Raw genomic sequence first — 21,607 nt, 5'->3', positions numbered from 1 at the left:
GATGTGACGGAAAAAGTTGGAGAGAAAAGAGGTTCTGGCAAAGTGTGTGAGAAGTGAATAAAGTTCCTGCCATCTTGGCGCAGAACACGGAGCCCCGTGTTTATTATTTTATTATTATCCTAAAGTATAGGCGCAACATTAACCCTCGGCTACATATTTAAAAAATGTATTATTGTTTTGATTGTCCACTTTAGTTCCTAGGTGGGATTTGTTTCTCCCGACGGTTTCAGTGTAGCACACCTTGCGCATGCTCACTCGTCCATGTGTGATAGTAATGGACGATGTAGGAGAAAAGAGGAGTAGAGACTTGTAGGAAATGAAATGATAGTCGTGTTTATGCGTTTTATGAAACAGAGGTACTTTGCATGTGTAAGACTATTGGAATATTGTTCATTACGAAGATAATTTCAACTTGCTAGTGTTTTAGCATAACTAACTAGCGTTTGTTTTGGTAGCTAGCTAAACGACGCAGAGCAACGCTGTTATCTAGCTAACTTGCATCCATTAACGTTAACGTGTATTTAATGGACCTTTAAAATTTTACAATCCGAGTTGGCGCACACATCTGTTGAATAAACGTGCCTGTTGATGGGGGAAGACACCATGTCTCCACCGCGATACAAGTAACACGTTTGCTAGATTTAGCTAAATCGTTTCAACCATAGCCAACGGCACTCAATGGCTACTGTATCCTCTGACTTGTAGAATAATGTGACTGCAGCCCTGTGGAAACAGAATGGACAGAGACTTGTTGAGGCAGTGTCTGACCTATCACGGAGAATCGTTTTTCAACAAACTGAAATGTGAACAAACGGAAAACCCAGACTTCCAAGCTGTGGTGTCTGACCTGTGCAAGGTCTCGTGTGAAAGGTATTTATTTAAGCAAGTTCATTTTTGTTTTGTATGATTTGTTTTAATGAAGATTTTCGTTTACATGTGAGCTTTGACGTGTTGTTGTCAAATCACTTGTCTTGCATTGCCCATATAATCTTTTAATGCAATTAACAATTATTTTCATTGTGGTCAATAAACCTTAATTAAAATAGTGAAAAGTGCACAATTTAATTCCGTCACAATTTCCATAAGTCCAAGATGATGGCTTCAATTGACTTGTTTTGTCTGACCAGCAGTTTAAAGCCCAATTCATCGATTTGGTTTACTATTATATAAATCAGAGAGAGGCAGACAAACTTCAAACTGGCTAGAATGAATGAATTTGGCCTTTTTGTGTGCAGCAAGAGTGATGGGCAGGACAGCCCCCTTGTGGAGCAGTTCATTGCCCGGAAGGCTGACATCCTGTTCTGTCCAGCATGGAAGACCACCACTCAACAGGAAGAGGAACATGAGCAGGACGACGACGCTGCAGGTGTGTGTTGGTTTTTACTACACCTCCCAGGCTCGGTCCACATTAGGTCATCAAACATGTTCATTCTGTAAAGACCTCTGTCCACACTAAAACACTCGGTCGATAGCAAAATAGCTAAATCACTTTGCATTTGTCCTCCTTTTCAAATCCAAACATGTAGAATGTAGGGCGGCCTGTGTGGACAGCTGGATGGATTCAAATAGAGGCTTGTGGCTCATAATTGTAAACCAAATCACACATTTATGATGGCCACGTCATCTGACAAATGAATACGGGGTCACACATTACATCTTCATGGTAACAGCTGTGATGTGTCTATATTGACATATTAAATTGAGTTATAAACAGTAAGAAGCTCGTTCTCTGAACTGCCACACAGTTGTGACTGGGCAGACTTATGTCATTGATTAGCAAAAGCTCAGTTTTCCCAATAAACACTAAAATGCTGAACTGGTGTCTTAAGATATATATCCACTCTAGAGAGAGTTTTGAAGAAGGCTCCCATTGTTGGGTGAGAAAAAAATTCTAGCTTAGTGAATATGGAGGGCCAAAACAGAGAGGAAAGTATGTTTTTAAATCTAAACGGCCTAATGTGGATCTACCCTAATATAGAGAAATCCATCTTCAGATGCAACATGTTTGATTCAGTTTTTATTCTACTTTCCCAGAGCCGTATGCCATCATGCCACCAGTGGAGTTATTCATGGAGGTGTCCTATGAAGAAAGAAGAGCCATGCTGTACAGGGACTTGGAAAAAGGAGACATTTTGGTGGGGAGGATCAACAACATTAGAGAGTACGGCTTCTTTCTCACTCTGCTTTGCACGGCAGGAGGACTGAAGAGAGACGTAGAGGACCTAGAGCTGTCGGTATGTCAACAAGCTAAAATCAATTGAATGCCCTTGAGCCATGTCATAAAACCTGGTAACGGATCGAAACCAATCAGTCAACCATTGCAGATGCAGAAGACTTTGATTTTCTTTACCAGCTGTACTAGTACAATGCCGACTTAAAGGACCACCGCACAAGTTGAGGTCTTAAGTCATGACGCATACAATTTGTGTAACTATAATTACTGTAGGAATTTCCTTTCCCTTCTACGTACAGGCTCTTTGTCACATCAGAGAAATTCCCTCCACTGGCAGCCATGATGATCCTCTGTCCTACTTCCAGACCGGAGACTTCATCAGAGGTTAGCATCTTAGTTGCTTTCTTTTAAACAGCCGCCTCTGTCCAGACTTTCTCTGACAGCCAGACCACAGGCGTGTTTTCCATAAAGCTGTTACAAGGCTTTAATTCTCACCAAGTTGACTTTTGACTCTTGAAATCAAAACAACAGGAGAGAAAAGTTATAGCTGGCTCAATATTTGCTGCAACACAATTTTATTTTATCTGACATTACAGTGCATTTGTAAATTAAATGGCGGAGGATAAAATGATTGCCATTGTGATAACTTATAAGAATTGTTCATTGCTTCCTCAAACTATTATATAACACTGTTATATACAACTACAGGTACAGTAGATTGTTTCAGGTATTATCTATATTTTGAGTCAATTGTATCTTTAGAGTTAGTATTTTGTGGAAACATTACATTATAAGTACGAGAGCAGGTGAATTCAATTAATGTTCAACGAGGTCCAGTTAGAGAGAATATCCTCACACAAAGGTCCGGAACATCACAATAATGTCTAACTTGTGCTTTTATTTAGTGCCATGATTATTGAAGTAGCCTATCAGTTGTATTAACGTCTGTATGTAGTCAACAACTGACTATCAAATCAAATAAAGAAAGTTCAATCTCAACAATATTTATTGTCAGTTTTCAAATTTAACTGGATGAATAATAAATACTCTAATAATAAATAAATGTTCTTCTCTCATTTCAAATAGTAGTGGCGCTTCACATTGGCCGCTTTTAATAATCTCCCGGGCCTCTGAACATATGAGACATACTGGTTCTTCCATTGGAAGAATGAAGATATACGAGTCTGTCTGTTCTTGGTTTCGCTGTCCACATTGCTCTTTTTGGAGAACGACATGTGAAATAGCTTCTCTGACTCACATACTATTTAATTATAACACACTATGATCCTTGCAAAAAAACAATTATGCAATAATGAACTATTATGATACTTGAATTTATAAGTCATAATGAAATGCTTTGTTTTTTTATGAATATATTATATATATGAGTGTTTATAACTGTCAGTATTTAGTGCTATGAGCAGATTATAATGCGTTATAGACATGGGCGTCAGAAAAGGTGTTGACATTTGGTCACCTCAAGAGAAATATTTTTCAAATCTTCTGAGTTCTCAACTCTCTCGTTCTGCAGCTGCAGTGAAAGACATCGACCGCTACCAGGAGAAAATCACCGTCTCCCTCCAACAGGCCTCTCTTTCTCCCAACTTGGAGCACATCAAACTGGGTGTCGTTCCTCGGGAGGAGCTGCCCATACACTACAGGTAAATACACAACATGACGTGATAAAATACTACAAAATATACAACTCTGAACTTACAAAACCAACACTTATTTAAAAAAAAAAACTATTTAAAATGAATTAAAATATGCTTGAAATGTTTGTTGTGTGAGTAACACTAAAGCTTTCTTTACTGAACACAAATTGACACATTTGTATTGAATTTGTTTCAGGATGAAGGGATACGGGATGTAGATTAATCAGAAAGTATATCAAACTGGTATATCTGTTGCTGCGCTTCATTATGTCACACAGATAAACTGAGTTCACGACTCGTTCAATGTAAAAAATGTCTTTGTTATCACCAGAGAATACAAATATGCCCTCCGAGCACATCTGTTTGTAGCATGGAATCATCTGTGTTTCGTGTTTTTCTTGTACATCAAGTTAGGCTATGTTCAGACTGTATGCAAAACATCATTGCAACATCATTTCACCCTCCAAACAATCGCGCCGTCAAGCCGCGGTGCAGAACTGAAGGCTGGCAAACATTGCGATGCTCCCTGTTGCAGTCATGGAGAGATACAAAATGCCAGCAGACGATGTTTATTTCGGAGTCTGAACACAGACTGTTGTTCTCCATTGTGCTCTGCTAGTAGCGAGTGACACAAAAAAGACACTTTGAGATCTGATTTGAGCGGCCAGTGTCTGGAAATCACATCTGTAGAAATCCGATTGGAATCGCATTTCAAACCAGCTCCAAATGTGGTTTGGATCCAATTTGCAAAAAGTTATTTTGCTGTCCCGACTTCATAAAATCAATCTGGATACAGTCTAGATATGCCTAATAAATGCCAAAAGACGGAATAGGGCTGGCAGCCGGAACAAAGCCGAAGTGTTCAGTTTTAGCATGCAACGCTGACTCCTCTCGCCTCCTCTCCCCTTTTCTTAGCCGTGGCGTTCGTGCAGCCGCTGACTCCAGTGAGACGTACGAGTGTATACTGAAGAGCTGCCATGGCTACCACAACCCCTCTGTGGTGGCCTACCTGCTGGAAAAGGTGGGAGTCAGTGACACCCACCCACCATCAATGATGAGAGGACTACAAAGGTAATAAGCATGTCCACTGGCTGACTAACTGATTACTTTAAGTACCGCCATATTTTATTGGATAATTCTCCAGCAACCGTATGATAGCAGAGAACTCTGCAGAGAGAGTAACACCGTGTCCGTACAACAAGCGATATTTTGCGTCAACAAACCACATACTTATCAGCTGTGCGCTGGAGATCAGATTGGAGACAAGACCACTTAAAGGATGGGTCAATAGTACTGTCTTCTGACATTTGTACTTTTTAAACAGAAAAAAACTTTCATCGTTTCTATCATCAATAACTACTCTGAGTATTTACTTCCCTCTCCAAATGTAAAGGATTATCCTTCGAGGTAGGCTGGTGAGTAGTGTGGTACCCTTTAGGAAAAGGAAGCCGACAATGCTGAGAGCCGACCGCTTTGAGGGTCGACAGAGTTCTTACGTGTGCCTCTTTTCTCCACAGTAAACTTTTTCAAGAGGAAGATTTTGCCTCTGCAATCAGGAAGAAACAGTCTGCATCATGGGCTTTGAAGTGGTAATGATAAAAGATGTCATTGGTCTATCATATTCATCACAGTACAAAGTGAACAACGTCCCCCTTTTTATATAGTCTTTCTTCCTCTAGCTTCGTCTCACTTGATATTCCCATTTCCTGTTCCCTGTCTGTCTTTGTTGTTCCAGTGTCCGTGCAGGTGTGGGCCACTTCAAACACGGTCACCACGTTGAAGCCATGAACGAGTACAACAAGGCCTTGGACATCGACACTAATAATGTAGAAGCACTGGTGGCTCGTGGAGCTCTGTGAGTCGGTTTCTTATTTCATTTCCTGTAACCTACTTTGGATGTGTTGACACTGTAGAACAGGCAGAGGTTTGGTGTTCCAGTAACTTCTATACTGCCTTACATGGGGCCTTACATTGTTTTTAATAAGAAATGGTTGATGTAATTTTCTTCTAAAACTTATGTAAAATGAACAGAGTATGCATCAGTTAATTAGAAATGTTAGTCATATCCTATTACAGAAACCACACCCGTCCCTGTCATAACTTGTCTATGTTGCAATAAAAAGCTGTCGTTCACTTGGTGCCAGAGATAACAGAAAGGGAACTCATTTATGAACTACACAACAGATAAAAGATGCAGAAAATGGCAGTAATGTTCAAATGTCCTTGTACATATTCACATAATTGTCTCTTTTACACATTTAGACTCTAAATTAGACTTTATAATCTCTCTGTTTGCAATCGTAATGTGTTCAAAAATCTAGTTCGTGATACCACAAAACCAGCAGAAGTCATAAAAAAAAGAACATGGAAATAAGTCCTTGTCAGAGCATTATTGTATCTCAGTTGTGATAGTCCCTGTAGATAGAAGGATTGAATTCTCTTTTTAAGATGTTTTTTAATTTTTTTCTTTCTGTGTCTTTCCTTCATTGGATATTCTCAGGTATGCTAACAAAGGCAGCATCATGAAGGCTATAACAGACTTTGAACTGGCCATGAAGAGCTGTCCAGATCACCGCAACGCCAAGAAGTACCTCTGCCAGACGCTGGTGGAGAGAGGAAAACAGTAAGCACTGATAATGGTTCAGAGGTGTAAGATCTTCCAAAGTAATAGCAATCAAGCAGTTTTAATCTGTCCTGGTTGTTTAGGGGAATAAAGAAACATGCTGACGTTGCTATTATAGTCTCCAGAATGAAGGGTGCTTTTGTGCTCCTACCGTTTCTTGCCTCTGTGCTGCAGGCAAAAGCAGCATTTTCCTGCTGACATTACTTGTGTTATTAATTCATTTATCTTTGACCTTACTTACTCAGAGGTCTCTTGTGTTTGTGTGTCTCTAGGCTTGAGGAACAGGAGAAACTAGTAACAGCAGAGGGATTGTACAGGAGAGCTCTATCTCTGGATGACTCAAACCCTGAGGCGCAAGAGGCCCTGCGCAAGATCACAGACACTATACAGGTGAGCAGGCCACCACACACCCACACACACACACACACACACACATACACATACATACACTCAATGGGTTGGGGAAAAGTTGGCGAGTATACACTGTACTTAAGGCTTAACTATTATAGAACTTGCCAACAATGTCAAAGCTTTGTTAAGTCTACATATCAATGAAGTATGACTTCAAAAAATGACACACACATTTCACGACTAGCTGGTGAACATAGTGAAGTAATGAGCAACTAAAGAGACAGATTTCTCCGAATAGAGGTCAAGTTCAATTTTATTCATGCATGGCCTGTCAAATTGGTTCCCTGTTGGCCACTCCACACTCTCTGATCATTCACCAATCATGGGAATAAAATGTCTGTGATTCAAACAGAAAGGACTGAAACTTCTGTGTTTCTGCTAATGGTTGACCAGCTTAATGTTAGTTAAAGATTAATATTAAAACATAAAACATTCCTGGTTTGTTTATACACAGTATCACACAGCTATAAACTGGTCGGAGTGGAGGGACTTAACATTATCTGGACCAGAGCACCGTGGAGTGCTGTCCACGGTGCCGAATCTAGTCTGAAAGCGTTTACCAGGCCATGTTGCATGTGTTATCAAAACGTTCGTATTTCAAGTACAGCTCACAACTTCCTCTTACACTGAATTTTGTGCACAAACGCATACATGTTCCCGACACTGTTTGGTTTGTAATACTGATGAAGTGCTTTGGTGTATGTGTGTGTGTGTCTGCGACCCTGGGACTCTGCCCATTGACCCTCCAACTGCCATGGTCTTGTCACCTGCCTTGCTGGTGTGAAAATAAATAAACGGCACAATGACAACGACTCCTCCACTGGACACACGTGTTTGCCGCGCCCCTGACCCAAATACGGTAACGTTGAAACCTTCTCTGTCTCAATGGGGAACAAATGATGTTTGTTTTCTCTGCACATCTCTGCCTGTACCTCTGTCCATCCATCTATTTCTCTGCCAACTACTGTTCTCTTGGATCACACCACTTTTTCTTGTGGTAAATATGTGACTCTGTATATATTTCTCGATCATTCTGTCATCTGGTGTGTGATTGTTAACGCTCTTCTGTCCTTTTCAAACCTTTGACTTGCCTCCTCCTCCCCATACCTTTTTACTCCACCACTAATAAATGAATGAATGAATGGCTGAATACCGATCAATTTCGGGGTCTCCGTTGCATGTCTTGGGGCATTGCGTGTTTGATTGTGTCTCCGTGGACCTTTTGCCTGCCATTGTCCTGTCTTGCTTTGCCCGGCGACGATAAAGAAATCGATTCGCCTGCGAGAAGAAGCGCTGGCTAAGGAGCAGGACAAAGCTACGAGCAGCCAGATCAGTGCCGAGAAATTGCGTAAGATCTTAAAAGAGGAGAAGAGGTGAGTCGACTCTGATCATTAGAAAGTGTGGCAGGTAAATATACTGCAGATGAAGCCATGCAAGTCATTTCGTAACTTCAAAGCATCAGTATTTTAATGAGAATAAAATGTTTAGTGAATGTCTTTTTTTTTTTTTTTTTTTACAGGATGAAGAAAAAACGGAAGAGATCGGCCTCTTCCTCTTCGTCCTCCACCACTTCCTCCAGGAACTCCTCTCCATCGTCATCGTCTTCCTCCTCTCGCAGGAGGTCCAAGAAGAAGAAAAAGAAGAGGAGGAGGTCTGAGCGGGGAAGTAAGCGCCTTCGCAGGATCTCCTCACGGGAGAGCAGGAGGAGTGAGGAGGGTAAGAGCGAGAAAGACAGGAAGGTGAAAGAGGAGGACGAGGTGGAGTGGTACCCCGCTCCTCCCAACACCGCCGCCACCTTTCTCAACCAGAAGGGAGGCCCAGGTTTTGGAGAGGAGGAGGAGGAGGAGGTAATGGTGAAGGATGCTGACGATAGACGTATCTCTCAACTGTACTCCTTGTCTGCGGCTTCAGAGGATGAAGAGTCTGACTCCTCACGCAGAGAAAATAAGAGAAGGGACAGAGAGGAGAGAAGGAAAAACAGTCTGAGCAGAAGCCCAGAAAGAGAGGAGAGGGGGAGTAGAGAGAGTCTGGATAAGAGCAGGGAGAGAGGTCGGGAGGATAGCAGGAAAGACAGGAGAGACAGTGACAAGAGGAGAAGTAGCTCGGACGAGAACAGAAAGCGAAAGGTATCCTGCTCGTCCGCGGAGTCAGAGTATTCACGGAAATCCAGTTTCAAATCTGAATATTTAGGGAACTCGGGTTCCGCATCAAAACGCGTAGAGAGAGGGATGAGGCATGACTCTTCCAAGAGGAACTCCTTCGATGGCGGAAGGTATGAGAGCAGAGGGCGGGAGGAAATTCAAGAGGTGGAAGAGGCAGGGAGGGAGAAGGACAATAGAAAGGGGAAAGAGGTGGACGGCAGCAGAAGGTCAGATGTTGGGAACGGTAAAAGATCAGAAGTTGCTGGAAATCACAACAGACAGAGTAGTTTGACCTCAGTGCCAGAAGGAAGGGCTAAAAAAGACCTCCCATCGAACCTGTTGAATATTTTCAATCAGATTGCCCAGTTTGAGAAGGGGAAAGGAGCCGGGCCAAAATAACAACTCCAAACCAAAAGTCCAAAAGGTGCCCGAATATTAGTGAAACAAGGCTGTGAAATATGGATGTTTGTACCATGAAGCCATTATTTCTGGACTGTGTATCAAGCTGATTGAATGTTCCCAGTTGTACCTTTTTATTGTTCGAAAAAAACTCAGTTTTATTTTGAAATGTTTTAGTCCTCGTAGTAGATTTAAGGCCTGTGAACAACTGTTTGTGCTCACAATGTGGTAAAATGTTCATCTGAATTGGTTGAAGCTATAATTTAAGTAAATACTTTCACAAATGATGTGATGGCATGCTATTATTGTAACTGGTGATTATTAGGGTATTTCATAAGAAGAACATTTTCCAAATCTACATCGGTGACTGCAGATATTATATAATTCGTCATTATTGCTTCATACGTTATTACATTATCCAGCACGTCTGATGTCACATCAGTTGCTCCAGGCTTTGATACCTCTTTTGTGTTCATCTTAAGTTGAGACCTTTTATCTGTTGGAGGAGATACTGCCTTATGTTTACTGCCTTGTGCCATTTTGTGCATTCTCTCTGTGGCTCTTTAAATCTCAACCAACCTGACTGTTAGTGCTGCGGTACTTTTTTTTTTTCAAGCTTCGCACAATGCCGATGTTCCAGCTGTTTCCCAACACATTTTCTCTGTTGAATCAATAAAAGCATTTAAAATGTCAAAACTACACGCCGTGTCACTTTGTCCTTGCGAGGGCGCTGTGCTTGTGTAAAACGGCAGCGGTGGATGAGAGACTGCGGACAGAGCAGATTAAAATATCGCTCTGTCTCCACTGCAGCCTCTCAGATCTGCTGGTTGCAGACTTTGCTGCATGTGTGTGCGTGTGTGTGGGGAGGAGCGCCTCCACAGAGCAGGGGAGTTTCAAAGCGATAATAAATACTACGGTCTTTGTCCCCGGGGCCCGTTTTAATACTGGGTTTTGGTAACCACCCCAAAATGCAATGATTTTTCTTATTTCAGCCAATTTTTTGCAATGTCTTTATTGCTGTGTTCATATAGCGATGACGATGAAAATGCAATTAATCAGTCGTTAACACAGTGAGTCCTGACAGTGAGCCAGCATGCACAATACCAGGACCAGAAACAACTAAATGGAATTCAGCCATCATTCATTTTCTTATTGACACCTGTGCTCTTCTTACTATATACCATCTGAATATCTTCTTACCATTTGCTTCTCTTATTTCCACCATACGTTTCATTCAAATAGTTACTTAGTTTCCCAGATAATGGCTAAGTTAACACAACCGTCCGTGTTACTATTGCTTGTGCTAAGTACAGGAGGCTGCAGTGAAATTAGATTTAAAATTGAAAGTCTGTCTTCAGGGCTGTTTAGCGTATCAGAGAAATTTTCACAAACTGAAGTCGTTTTCTACCTCACAAGACCAAAACAGACGTAAAGACACCAGATCTATGATGGAGGACAGGACCTAATGTCAAATGGACATGGCACCGCTAAAAGAGTCAGTTTTAACTTGACGTTTGCATATTCAAGGCCACAGTCCATGATGATGTAAATGCAGCGGTGCAGAACTTTATGGTGGAAATATTCAGCTGTGGGGCTGTTTCAAGTGACTTGCACAGGATGAGCTCCACACCTGCTAGAGACAGAAATACCACTTTATTTTGCAGAGGCTTGCTAACCCCTTCTGGCTCAGTAATATGTGTCAAAGAGGATTCATTTTCCAGCAGCATATTGATCCTAAACATGCATGGAAGCTGCTGTATACCAGGCCCGTTTGAAGTCCAAGGAAGAGCAAGCACTGCCGGCTTGTGTGGCTTTCCTTCCTCACCAGACCTAAAGTTTACTGACAAGAAGTGGGAAAAGTCCAAAAGTGGAAAGAGGAAACGCACAGCAACTTCACAAGCCTCTAATCTGTGATCCTGTCAAAGGGTTGGTTCACTCAAATGACAAAATCAGTACATTGTCACACGTGGTATCCAGCCGTGCACATAGTTATGGTTTTATTTGGCCTTGTTGGAGATGTTACAGTATTTTACTCTATTGTATCACTGTTGAAATTAAGTATTCTTTTGGTAAGAGGTAGTTCATAGTCTGTTATTTTGATCCGTTTAAGGGAAAGCTCCAGCACAGCTGAGTAAGAGGACCTTGAGAGGAGATTTCATTTTTTTTTGGTTGCTTTTTTTCTTTGTTTGACCTGACCTTGAGTAGAGCTGGAAAAATTTTGAAGATATGATGAAGGCGGAAGCCAAACATTAGGAAATGTTCACCTTTTGTTAAATGTTAACAAATGTTCTGACTAAATATAGATTTTCGTCTTTACATGTCTTAACCTGTATTGATGCCCAGAGGGGAAGTGATGCCGTATAACAGTGTACAATACAGTAACATAGCACAGAATATGAAAAATAATTATTGCATGACCATAGGGGAGTATAATATATAATTAATGATAAAAGGGCTGCTACCAATGATAAATATAGTATATTATATGATACATTATAATAAATAGTAAATGTGTTTAGTGTGCAATCATTTCAACTCAAGTCCAGCGGAGACACCGGAAAGGGTGTGTGTGTGTGTGTGTGTGTGTGTGTGTGTGTGTGTGTGTGTGTGTGTGTGTGTGTGTGTGTGTGTGTGTGTGTGTGTGTGTGTGTGTGTGTGTGTGTGTGTGTGTGTGTGTGTGTGTGTGTGTGTGTGTGTGTGTGTGTGTGTGTGTGTGTGTTCTTTTGCTAAATGGTCAAACGTGTGTGTTCTTTTGCTAAATGGTCAAACTTGAGTTTCTGACAGTGGAGTTTTGTAGCCGCCTGTATATTTTCACATTTCCATTCTGTCATGTTATTCTTGCCGCTACTGAAGCAACACTGCCCTAACATGAGATGGCCGAAACACATCTGGTTGTCTTTCATCCTTCGACTAAGCATATAAACCCAAAGTGGCATTATGTCTTATTAGTGCTTTAAGCTACTTGGTGTCACACATTTGATTAAATAACTGGACACACACACACACACACACACACACCAGTGGTTTTGCGACCAGCCGTGCGTCGCCCCGTGCCAAAGTAGCTTACTTCAGGCTTAGCTGCCAACCTCTCGCTTTCCTCCTCCATCATTACTGGTTCCATCATCAGCGATGCAGCCGAGGGGCTACAGTCTATCTTGTTAGGGCAGATTAACCACTAATATACAGGCAGTAAGGAAACCCCTTCATCTAATACTGTACACACAGGCTCCTGATCCTGTGCTTTCTGTCTCAGACGCCTGACATCTTAATCTTTATAAATACTGACTACAGGAGATCCTGCAGTCGTTCCTCTGGCCTCACTGAGTGCTCACTCCGTGGGTCATCATTAGTCCTTTAAAGAGCCACTGTTGGAGTTTTTGGTCCTGAGCAAGACGCATCACTGAGCACATGGATTATTCTGATGCCATTATGCGTCCTAAAAACGACTGGGGATCGCAGTTTGAGTTTGCCCACGCTTTCAATCATAGTTGTCAAATACTGGATACAAATAAATAAAAAAAACATACAGTGAAATCTAATGACAGATGATATAATGGTAATAATATTTTGTTCATCCATATTTTTCCATTCATGAATTCTAATTATTTATCTTCCGCTCCTCACCCGCAAACCTCGACCAATGAAATGTAACATAGTATATGTAGATATAAGAACCAAGAACTTTGTATTTGAGGCTTGACAGAAATAGTGCAAGTCTGATGTAACCAGACCAAGAGCAAAAACATACTCTGTGTACCCTAATTCACAACAAATCCAACTTTAGTAATGAAAATAATAATGTTTATTCACTGTTTTCACTGGAACTGTTACCAAGAGTGTCTGATGAAACAAATGTGTATTCTTTTCTGTATTTCTTTATGTCTGGTAACCTGAAAGAAATGTGCAAGCTCTATATATTCAGAGGTCTCCGGTTTAACATCGTTACGCATTAGAGGGTCTTGATAACGTGCCACCAGAGATTAATGTTAACACTGTAGTTAGAATCTGAGCTTTCCACAGCAAACACACTGACTCACCTGCTGCTGGAAAATTCTGCCTCCTCTTACCCATGAGTGAACACTTTAATGTTTCTCAAATTCCTATTGGCATAATATAAGAAACAAATTCAAATGCATCAAACTTGCAGTTCTGCAGCTTTCCACTGGAGGGCAGTGGTACACTGTGTCTGTGGACAACAACTGGAACTTGAGAAATGGAACAGATCACGTTAGTCTTCTCCACATCCATACTGATGGAGGTGTCTGCTATTTTTTTTTTCATCGGAAAGTGCATTTTACATGGATTTATGTTTCGATTCATCGGTGAGAGAATCTAAAACAGACATTCTGGTTCATTGTAGTGGTTTTAATAAAGATGCAGCCTTTGTGGTTGTTGTTAACAGGGGTGCTGCTAGAAATTCTGGGTCCCTGAAACATGTATCACGTTTGACCCTGAATCATAAATATATTAATACGATATCCTACATTTTTGATGTATTGCCCGGCCCCCTTTTTTCATGTTAAGTTTCATCTCCAGTGAAAAACATCACACCTCATAAGATTTGTTTTGGTAACTCTTGGCTGCAACAAAAACTGCAAAATCTAGGGAATACGGGTTTGTGATTTTGATTGTACAAACTAAACAATAGCAACAAAACTGTTTGTCCTGAAATACATTTGCCATCCATTACGAATAGAGCAATAATGAGAATAAAATTAGCAATAGACAAGACTAAATAAATGTAAATCCTTCAAATATTGTGTACGGCAAACAATGTACCAAGGAAGAGAAGGAAAGAACACAATAATAGGTAGAAAGAGAGAAAGAAAGGCTGAAACACATTTTTCTTTCTTGCTTAATCAATTAATCGTTATGTCAGTAAAATGTCAGAATTTTGAAAATACTACTGATGCCCAGTTCTTTTTAATCATATCAGAGAAAGGAAATCATAAAATCATCCCATTTGAGAGGCTGGAGCCAGATCAAATGGTGAAAATACACAAAACAGAACAGTGAGAGTTAGAAAGCATGTATTCAATTCATGCACCTTTAAGGCATGCGTAACGACGAATTTGTTTCTTATATATGATCCTACTATACAGTAAATTATGAGGTTATAGTGAAGACCAACTTAACTATTTTTAGTGTTAAGTGTGCTCTTTCTTTGCCTCATGAGGGAGGACAAAGTTTTGTGTTTACCACTCCATCACTTATCCTTTGAATAACACATGTTCCAACCCGGTCTCACTCCCAACCAGTCAAAAACCAATGCTGCCCCTCTGCGTCTGATTACGATGCACCAGGCTTTGAACTAACTCCAACTTAAACCCACCAGCGTCATTATTAAACAGTCAGAGCAACTGCTTACTATAAAGCGCGAGATAGTCCACACAGGGGTTCGGTGGTCAAACTAACACAGGACTGCCATCCAGGAGACCGCTGTTGGTGTCCAGCGCAAAGCGAAAACTAAAAGTTGACATTTTTGTTCCGTCAGTCGTTGGTGTCATTGGTCACATGCGCCGCTAGTCGGGTGACCTGTTTGTCACTCGATATTCACTTGAGTCGTAAATCACTCGGTAGTTACGCCAGTCGAGTTTCCTTTGCCCAAACCTTACTTCCTGTGAAGATAGAAGTTTATTTTGAAATGTCCCCATACATGTAACAAGTGGTGACTGACACGCCGTCTCTGACACGTGGGTAACTGATGCCAGAGGGGTAACCCAGAGAGTCATGGTTCCAAGCTTAGGGCTACTGAGCGTCAGTATTTGACGAGTTGGGAATGAGAATGTGTTGCATGTTCATGTGTGCCGTATTTCAGGCACAGAGACACCTCATCACTGTCCTTTTCTGCAGACCTGAAGGACTTTATTTCTCTGGGGGGGGGGGTTAAGTCCTGACCCTGCTCTGTTGCAATAAGCTGAGAGTGAAAAAGTGGGAGAGAAAGAAAAGAAAGAGCGTCAGAGGGAGGGAGGGAGAGCGACGTGACCGCTGGAGGAGAAAGAATAGGAGGACCTTCGGTCCTTGAAGGTGTGGGTCTCTCCGCTGGTTCGGAAGGTCAGCAGCAGCAGCTGTCCTGCTTGACCGACTCTGATGAAGCTGCAGATTCTCGCCTTCACGAATCATCCCGCTCCATTCTCCTCCTCTGCTCCCACCTGGACTCCTTTTCACAAAGAGAGGGGATTCCTCTTCTTAGGCCTCTTTCTTCAGCACTGAGGCAATCAGACTGTTGAACACGCAGAAGGAGATGAGACATTTTAAATTAGTGTTAGGAGAGGGGGAGAGAGGGAGAAGGGGAAAATGACATTTTTCATTTTCTACAATAAAAGGTACTACATTGAATTCTCGGAGCATGACAATACGGAGGAGTAAGTAATGGAATAGGAGCAGACGTGGTGTCTGTGTGTTAGTGGATAATGAGGAATTTAAAGATGTACGGTCCTCTGCTGCCATTCAATCAGACTCTCACCCCGTCGCTGTCACTGGCCGTCGTCTCAGCGCTGTCACAATACTGCACGGAGACTCAAACTTCTTTTTCTGTAGTCGTCCGGAACTGGTCCTAAGGGGGTTTTAGCCAATCAAGCAAAATGTACCCTTTTAATATCCTGCTAACCCACTCGACCACAGTATTTCAAATTGTACAGTACGATAACAAGCGCACGATTACCAACCAGGCACAGGTTGACCATCAAGGGCACCCAATGTTCACATATTGATGAGCATACTGGCCGTAATATCAGACAATCTTGTTTCTGGAAATTATGTTTTCAGCCTTAATGTTGCCAGGCTTGCACATTTTGGTTTAAGTGCATTTTTAGATGTCTAAAATCAGAGCAACATGTCTTCCTATAGCACACTTTCTTCAACAGTGTTGCCCAAATGCTTTCCAAACATTATTAAAACCGGTAAAACACCAGTAAGAGAAACAAGATAACCAGCCATCATTCCATCAATGGACACTGGCTCAGGGTTGGAGTTGATCACTTCAAGTAATCTGCTTAATGAATTGGAATCTTTTTGATTTGATTTGTTTGATCATTCTTATTGCTCCTCTGTAGATGATGGATTCATGTTACGTGAGTTGAGTACGAGTTTCCACATACTTTCAAAAATAAGTGAAAAGTACATTTGAAGTGCTTTATAGAAGCCACAATGTTAGTCAGTCATGTCATTACATTAACTATGAGGTTTACAGGAGAGTTTATATGGTTTTAGGGCTGGGTGATAATTCAATTTATCATCTTTCAATGGAATCATATTGTGGTGAAATCATAGATTGAGATATGATACGTCTATATTGATAATAACAACCGCATACTAACTCAAATTTCTCCAAAAATCAGATCAAATTGAGTTAAATCAAGCTATTACCATAATCTGATTACTCTGTATCTGTATACATGGGTGTAAACATAATAAGGGTATAGCTGGAAATATATATATTTATATTTTTTTGACCTAAATTGAAATAACCCCTACTGTACATATGGCGGTTGCTATGAGAGAAAAGACTACGGTCCTCTACACTTATTGAGGAAATGTAGGGGATTTTTACAGCCTAAGGAGCAGTTTACAATCTACACAGACAAATACACTCGGTTATACTTTAAGGCAGATTCATACACTTTTCATAGTCCATTCAGTTTGTCAGTTTAAGGCCAAAAACATGAATTAGAACCAAGGTGATTGTTCATATTTCTTCACTAAAATTGTGTTCTTGACATTGCGGGGAAGGCATGAAATAGCATTTTCTTTCATCTTGTAGGGAAAAGAAAATTAGCAGAATATATATTTTGAAATATACAAAACACCTAAAAAATATACATCAGCCCTTTTCTGCTGGCCAGTCAAAGGTTTCATAGTGAGGTGGGGGTTGCATGACATGGGTCTTTGGACTCTCAACCACGGTATTTCTAAAATCCTGGCTACTGCCGTGTAATTACACCCACAAAATTCATTTCTGTCTATACATGTTTTGACTTCGTCATCCGCTTGTGGATTTAGATCCTTAAATCTGGTTTTGAGATAGATCATTCATGTAAAATGAACTAATTTGCAGACGCTCTTGCATTAAATCAATTGTAGGTTGCTAAAATACTAATCCTGATATACCGGTTTACAAAGAGAATATAGGCTGCTGTATATAAATATATTATTCCTTCTTAAACTATATGCTGCAGGCATCAAATGGTGAAGTGTGCCAACACAATTGCATAGGGTTTTTCTTCAGTCCTCAGTCTCTTTGATAATAATAATAATAATAACCATAGTATTTGTAAACTGCACTATATCATTTAGAAACATTATGTGGTGACATCATCACAAAGCGCCATAGTAATTTCAACTTCAGCTCTCGGGCATGAAGAAAACCTGTCAAGCACAGGAGAGAAGGATTCTTTACCATTCCAACTATAAACACTGTTTTGACATAATTGCTGCTCTGAGAGTGCATGAAGTTGAGAGTGAACCTCATTTATTAGAGTCTTAACATCCCCCAGAGGTCGTTTTTCCCCCAGCGAGCAGTCATTAGAAAGCACACACACAGCAGGAAGCCCCAAGTCAATATGCAAACAAGTCCACACACCATTGTTCAGTGTATCCTCTGAATTATTTCTCACAGCCTAATGGCATAATGTTTCTTTTATTTCTTTCATTCAGGGGCATCTGGTGTTCAACATGCCTTACTATGTGTCTACCATACTTTTTTTTTTAAATATAAAATGCGCAAAGCTTAAAACATTGTTTTTGCCATGCAGTTTTGACAGCGTCATTGTCAGCAGGTGAACACCTCGCTGCCAGGCAGTTTTTAATTTCACACAATGTCAGGATGTCACATTCGAGTGTTCAATTCAGTTTCCAGTTTAGATTTTTTCGCCGAATGAGTTCCAGTTTGGATGTTGTTGTATTTTTTTTCCTCCGCTCATTGTTGAATCACAGCGATGAAGAGGCAGGAGTTCAGGTTGAGGAGAGAGGCTGTGCAGCCAGCCATCAGAACATCCTTCAGTTTGCGTGGATAAAAAGGATGAATGTTCTGGAAGTGTTCAAGGCCAAAGTGAGAGATGAGAGGAATCTGTTGATTTGCTAATGGAGCAGAGGTGGTGGAGAATATACAGCACACTGTGCACAAAAACACTCCTGCGCTGACCTCTTTTTTTACTTTTTTTTTTACCCTTTCTACACCTGGCCTACGTTCTCTCCCCCCCTTCCCCCCTCCTCCCTCCCTTTCTGTCCATGGATAGATAAATATTCTAGTCACCACTTATGACTGATATTTTCCAAGCCTTCAGCATTCAATTGTTACATCCTCAGCTACTCTGAAGATGCAGGGACAAGCACATTGTACACCCAAAGGAAATTTCCTTCCAACAACAAAATTACACTCCGATACAAAACAAGCATGCATGCTCAAGTGTACGAATGTACGCTGCAACACACACACATGCGCACTCACAGGTACACAAATGCATATTAGCATACGCACACACGCAAGAAGGACCCACATACAAATAGATGTTTTCACCAAAAGCTTGCAAATTCCATTACACTTCAAAAATCCCCCCCCCCCCAAACAAAAAAGGATTTGGGTTAATTTAGTAAACACAGGGTCAGAGCTGCCATAAAATCCGAGAGGAGGTGAGGTGTGTGTGCACAAGCTTCAGTCTGTCCGTGAGATTGCATATGTGCACATTTGTGTGCGTGTGTGTGTGTGTCTGTGTGTGTGTGAGGAAGAAACGCTGACTGTGTGAAGCAGAGAGGCCTGGCAGCAGCAGCAGTCTAAACCCAGCCACTCTTTCCAGAGATAGCGCTTCTTTCTCATTTGCACTGGCCCTATTTTAATAATAGCTGTGCATAAGTAATTTCTAAAAGGCCAGGCAGGCACATGGGCGTGGGTGGGGGGGGGAAATTAAACTCATTTTATCTGTGAGCAGGTGGATTCCTATTTATCATTAACATGCATAGAATTTGCACAATGTTATTTCTTGCTGCTGCTACTGATGGAACGTCATCCAAATAATGTCGGAGGAGGGTCTGCCTTTTTTTTTTTTTTGCTTATGCTGGAGTGAAATTCATAGATAAAAGTACTAGGGGGGGTTTTTTCTCGCAATTTTCTGCAAACGGAAACTAATTCTGGGGAAGCTTCTTATTACAGTGCAGGCTCATTTGGTTTGCATTAAAAGAGGGACAGGAGCGAACATTAGGATTTCTGCCAGATTTTCAGGAGATGCTCCAACATTCGCTCTTATATCATTAGTAACGCCCCTCTCCCTCCTCTACTTACAGCAGCCCCTTTCCTCTTTTAACTGGCATTAAACAATCTCTACTCATTATTGGCCCAATAATAAAACTGGAATATATTTGACTTCCTGATTTAGATCCTATCAAAATATTGGAATGTAAATGTGTAATTTTGAACGCATGATATGGAGGTTAATAATTGCAGGATATTCCTTGTGTTATTTTAGCAAAATTCAACAGCCGGATTATTAGTCATATTTTAAAATAAGAATTATGCTTTTTAATTTGTTTTGGACGGTTAATCTTTTTATGTTACTGCATGATGGGAGCTGCTTCCAGTTTATTCAATTCTGTCCTCAAACCCCACGGAAATGTATTATTAGTCTTACATTTTTGATAAATGTATTATTCTTCTGTTAGGGCTGTAACTAACAATTATTTTCATATCTCAATTTACTGGCTGATTGTTTGATCCAAAAATGTCAGAAAACGATGAAAAACATCCACCACATGTTTCCAGAGTCCACGGTGACGTTTACAAATGTCTTGTTTCGTCTGACCAACAGTCCAAAACCCAAAGATATTAAGTTTACTGTGATATAAAACAAATACAAATGTCAGAACTTCACTTGAGCAGCAGCTGGAACCACAAAAAGTGCCTTATAGCTGACTATTTGCTCTAGCTCTAATACGGTATTTGTTTTCCTTTTTTATATCTATATCCATAAATCACCTTTTAAACTTTAAATGCAAAGATGAAACCACTTCTAACTGCCACTTTGATCTCCTTCATGTCATCACTGCATCCACGTCCGTGTTGTTGTAGTGGAACAACATCACACACCGCACTCTGCAGAGGGGGATCATGGGAGATCCGTCTGCAGGCGGGATTAGACTCGCCGTTACAGGCGATGAGGAGCGAGATGATGATGTGTGTCTCTGTCTCCTTTTCTCTCCCCTGACAAATAACAGCATGGCAGCTCATGGCAGCCCCACAGCTCCTGACAGCCATCCAAGCAGCCAAGCAGGCAGGCAGTCAGCCATTGTTTTGTAATGTGTTTCACTCTGCCAGCGCTGATCCTTGCTAAGGTACTTACCACGCCATTGTTGTCTAAGTATGCTATTTTCTGGCTGGGCACCTCCACTATAGAATAGGGTGCCTTTTCCCCCCCTTTCTTTCTTTCGTCTATTTTTTTACATTTTTTTTCAAAGAGAGGTTTGTTACAGTCACCGTCATGCTAATCCCGGTGTGTGATATGTATATGTGTCAACACGGAGAAAGAGAGAGGGAGAGAAGGGAGTCTTAACCCAACAGACAAATGGTGTGAATGGCTGAGAGGCAGATAGACAGACAAGTCCCATTCACTCCGTACTGTCCTCCGTGACACCAAATTACTGTTTATCAAAATAAGACGAGCAGTATAATAAGGATACTTTAGGAGTGTGTCATCTAATGCCTCTTGAATGTGTACAGGCCTTATGGTATTTCTGCAGAAACATTCACCCGGCAGTCAGATTAACGGAGCAGGTCAGAGGAGGACTTTTAGCTGCTGCAATGATTGATTATTCATTTACACACAGAACAGTGATCTCGAGGTAAAGTCAGATTATTTTTTGGAATATAATGTTTATTGCATATTTCGAATTAGGCAAACTATAGTTTGACATTTGGGGACGTTTTCTCATCTAACTCTCTTTCATGCTGAGACTTAGATGAGAAGATTGATGCCACTCTCATGGTTGTGCGGTGAATATGGAGCTACAGCTAGAAGCCGGTTAGCATAGCTTAACATAATGACGGGGGAACAGCTAGCCTTGCTCTTTCTAAAGAAATATGCCATCCAGCATCTCTGGAGGGCCTGGCCAAGAAATTGTCCTACTAGCGAGTTTTGTCATGAGAGTGCATCAGAGGCAGATAACTCATGCTGTGCAGCCAAACATTGTTCAAACCCACAGAACTTTATTATTTTTA

The 21,607-nt window shown here is 41.0% G+C and overlaps 1 protein-coding gene across 2 annotated transcripts; it reads left to right on the top strand.

Annotated features, from left to right (window-relative positions):
- The first annotated feature begins 263 nt into the window (after nucleotides 1–263).
- On the top strand, nucleotides 264–10,085 carry ttc14 (tetratricopeptide repeat domain 14). 2 transcript variants are annotated; one of them, XM_079157593.1, is made up of 13 exons: nucleotides 264–356; nucleotides 706–870; nucleotides 1,236–1,366; nucleotides 2,035–2,234; nucleotides 2,473–2,557; nucleotides 3,705–3,834; nucleotides 4,744–4,899; nucleotides 5,346–5,417; nucleotides 5,564–5,683; nucleotides 6,329–6,451; nucleotides 6,724–6,841; nucleotides 8,129–8,235; nucleotides 8,382–10,085. In XM_079157593.1, exons 2-13 carry the CDS (start codon nucleotides 737–739, stop codon nucleotides 9,400–9,402), a joined length of 2,397 nt encoding a protein of 798 aa, XP_079013719.1. In that variant the 5' UTR covers nucleotides 264–356; nucleotides 706–736; the 3' UTR covers nucleotides 9,403–10,085. The 2 variants fall into 2 exon arrangements, with proteins under 2 accessions (XP_079013719.1, XP_079013718.1); XM_079157592.1 differs by having other exon boundaries at nucleotides 270–870.
- The last annotated feature ends 11,522 nt before the right edge of the window (nucleotides 10,086–21,607 follow it).

Source organism: Pholis gunnellus (assembly GCF_910591455.1).
Source record: "Pholis gunnellus genome assembly, chromosome: 4".
Classification (NCBI taxonomy): Eukaryota; Metazoa; Chordata; class Actinopteri; order Perciformes; family Pholidae; genus Pholis; species Pholis gunnellus.
The sequence above is the reverse complement of the archived record's forward strand: the minus strand, read 5'-3'. Positions and strand labels throughout refer to the sequence as shown.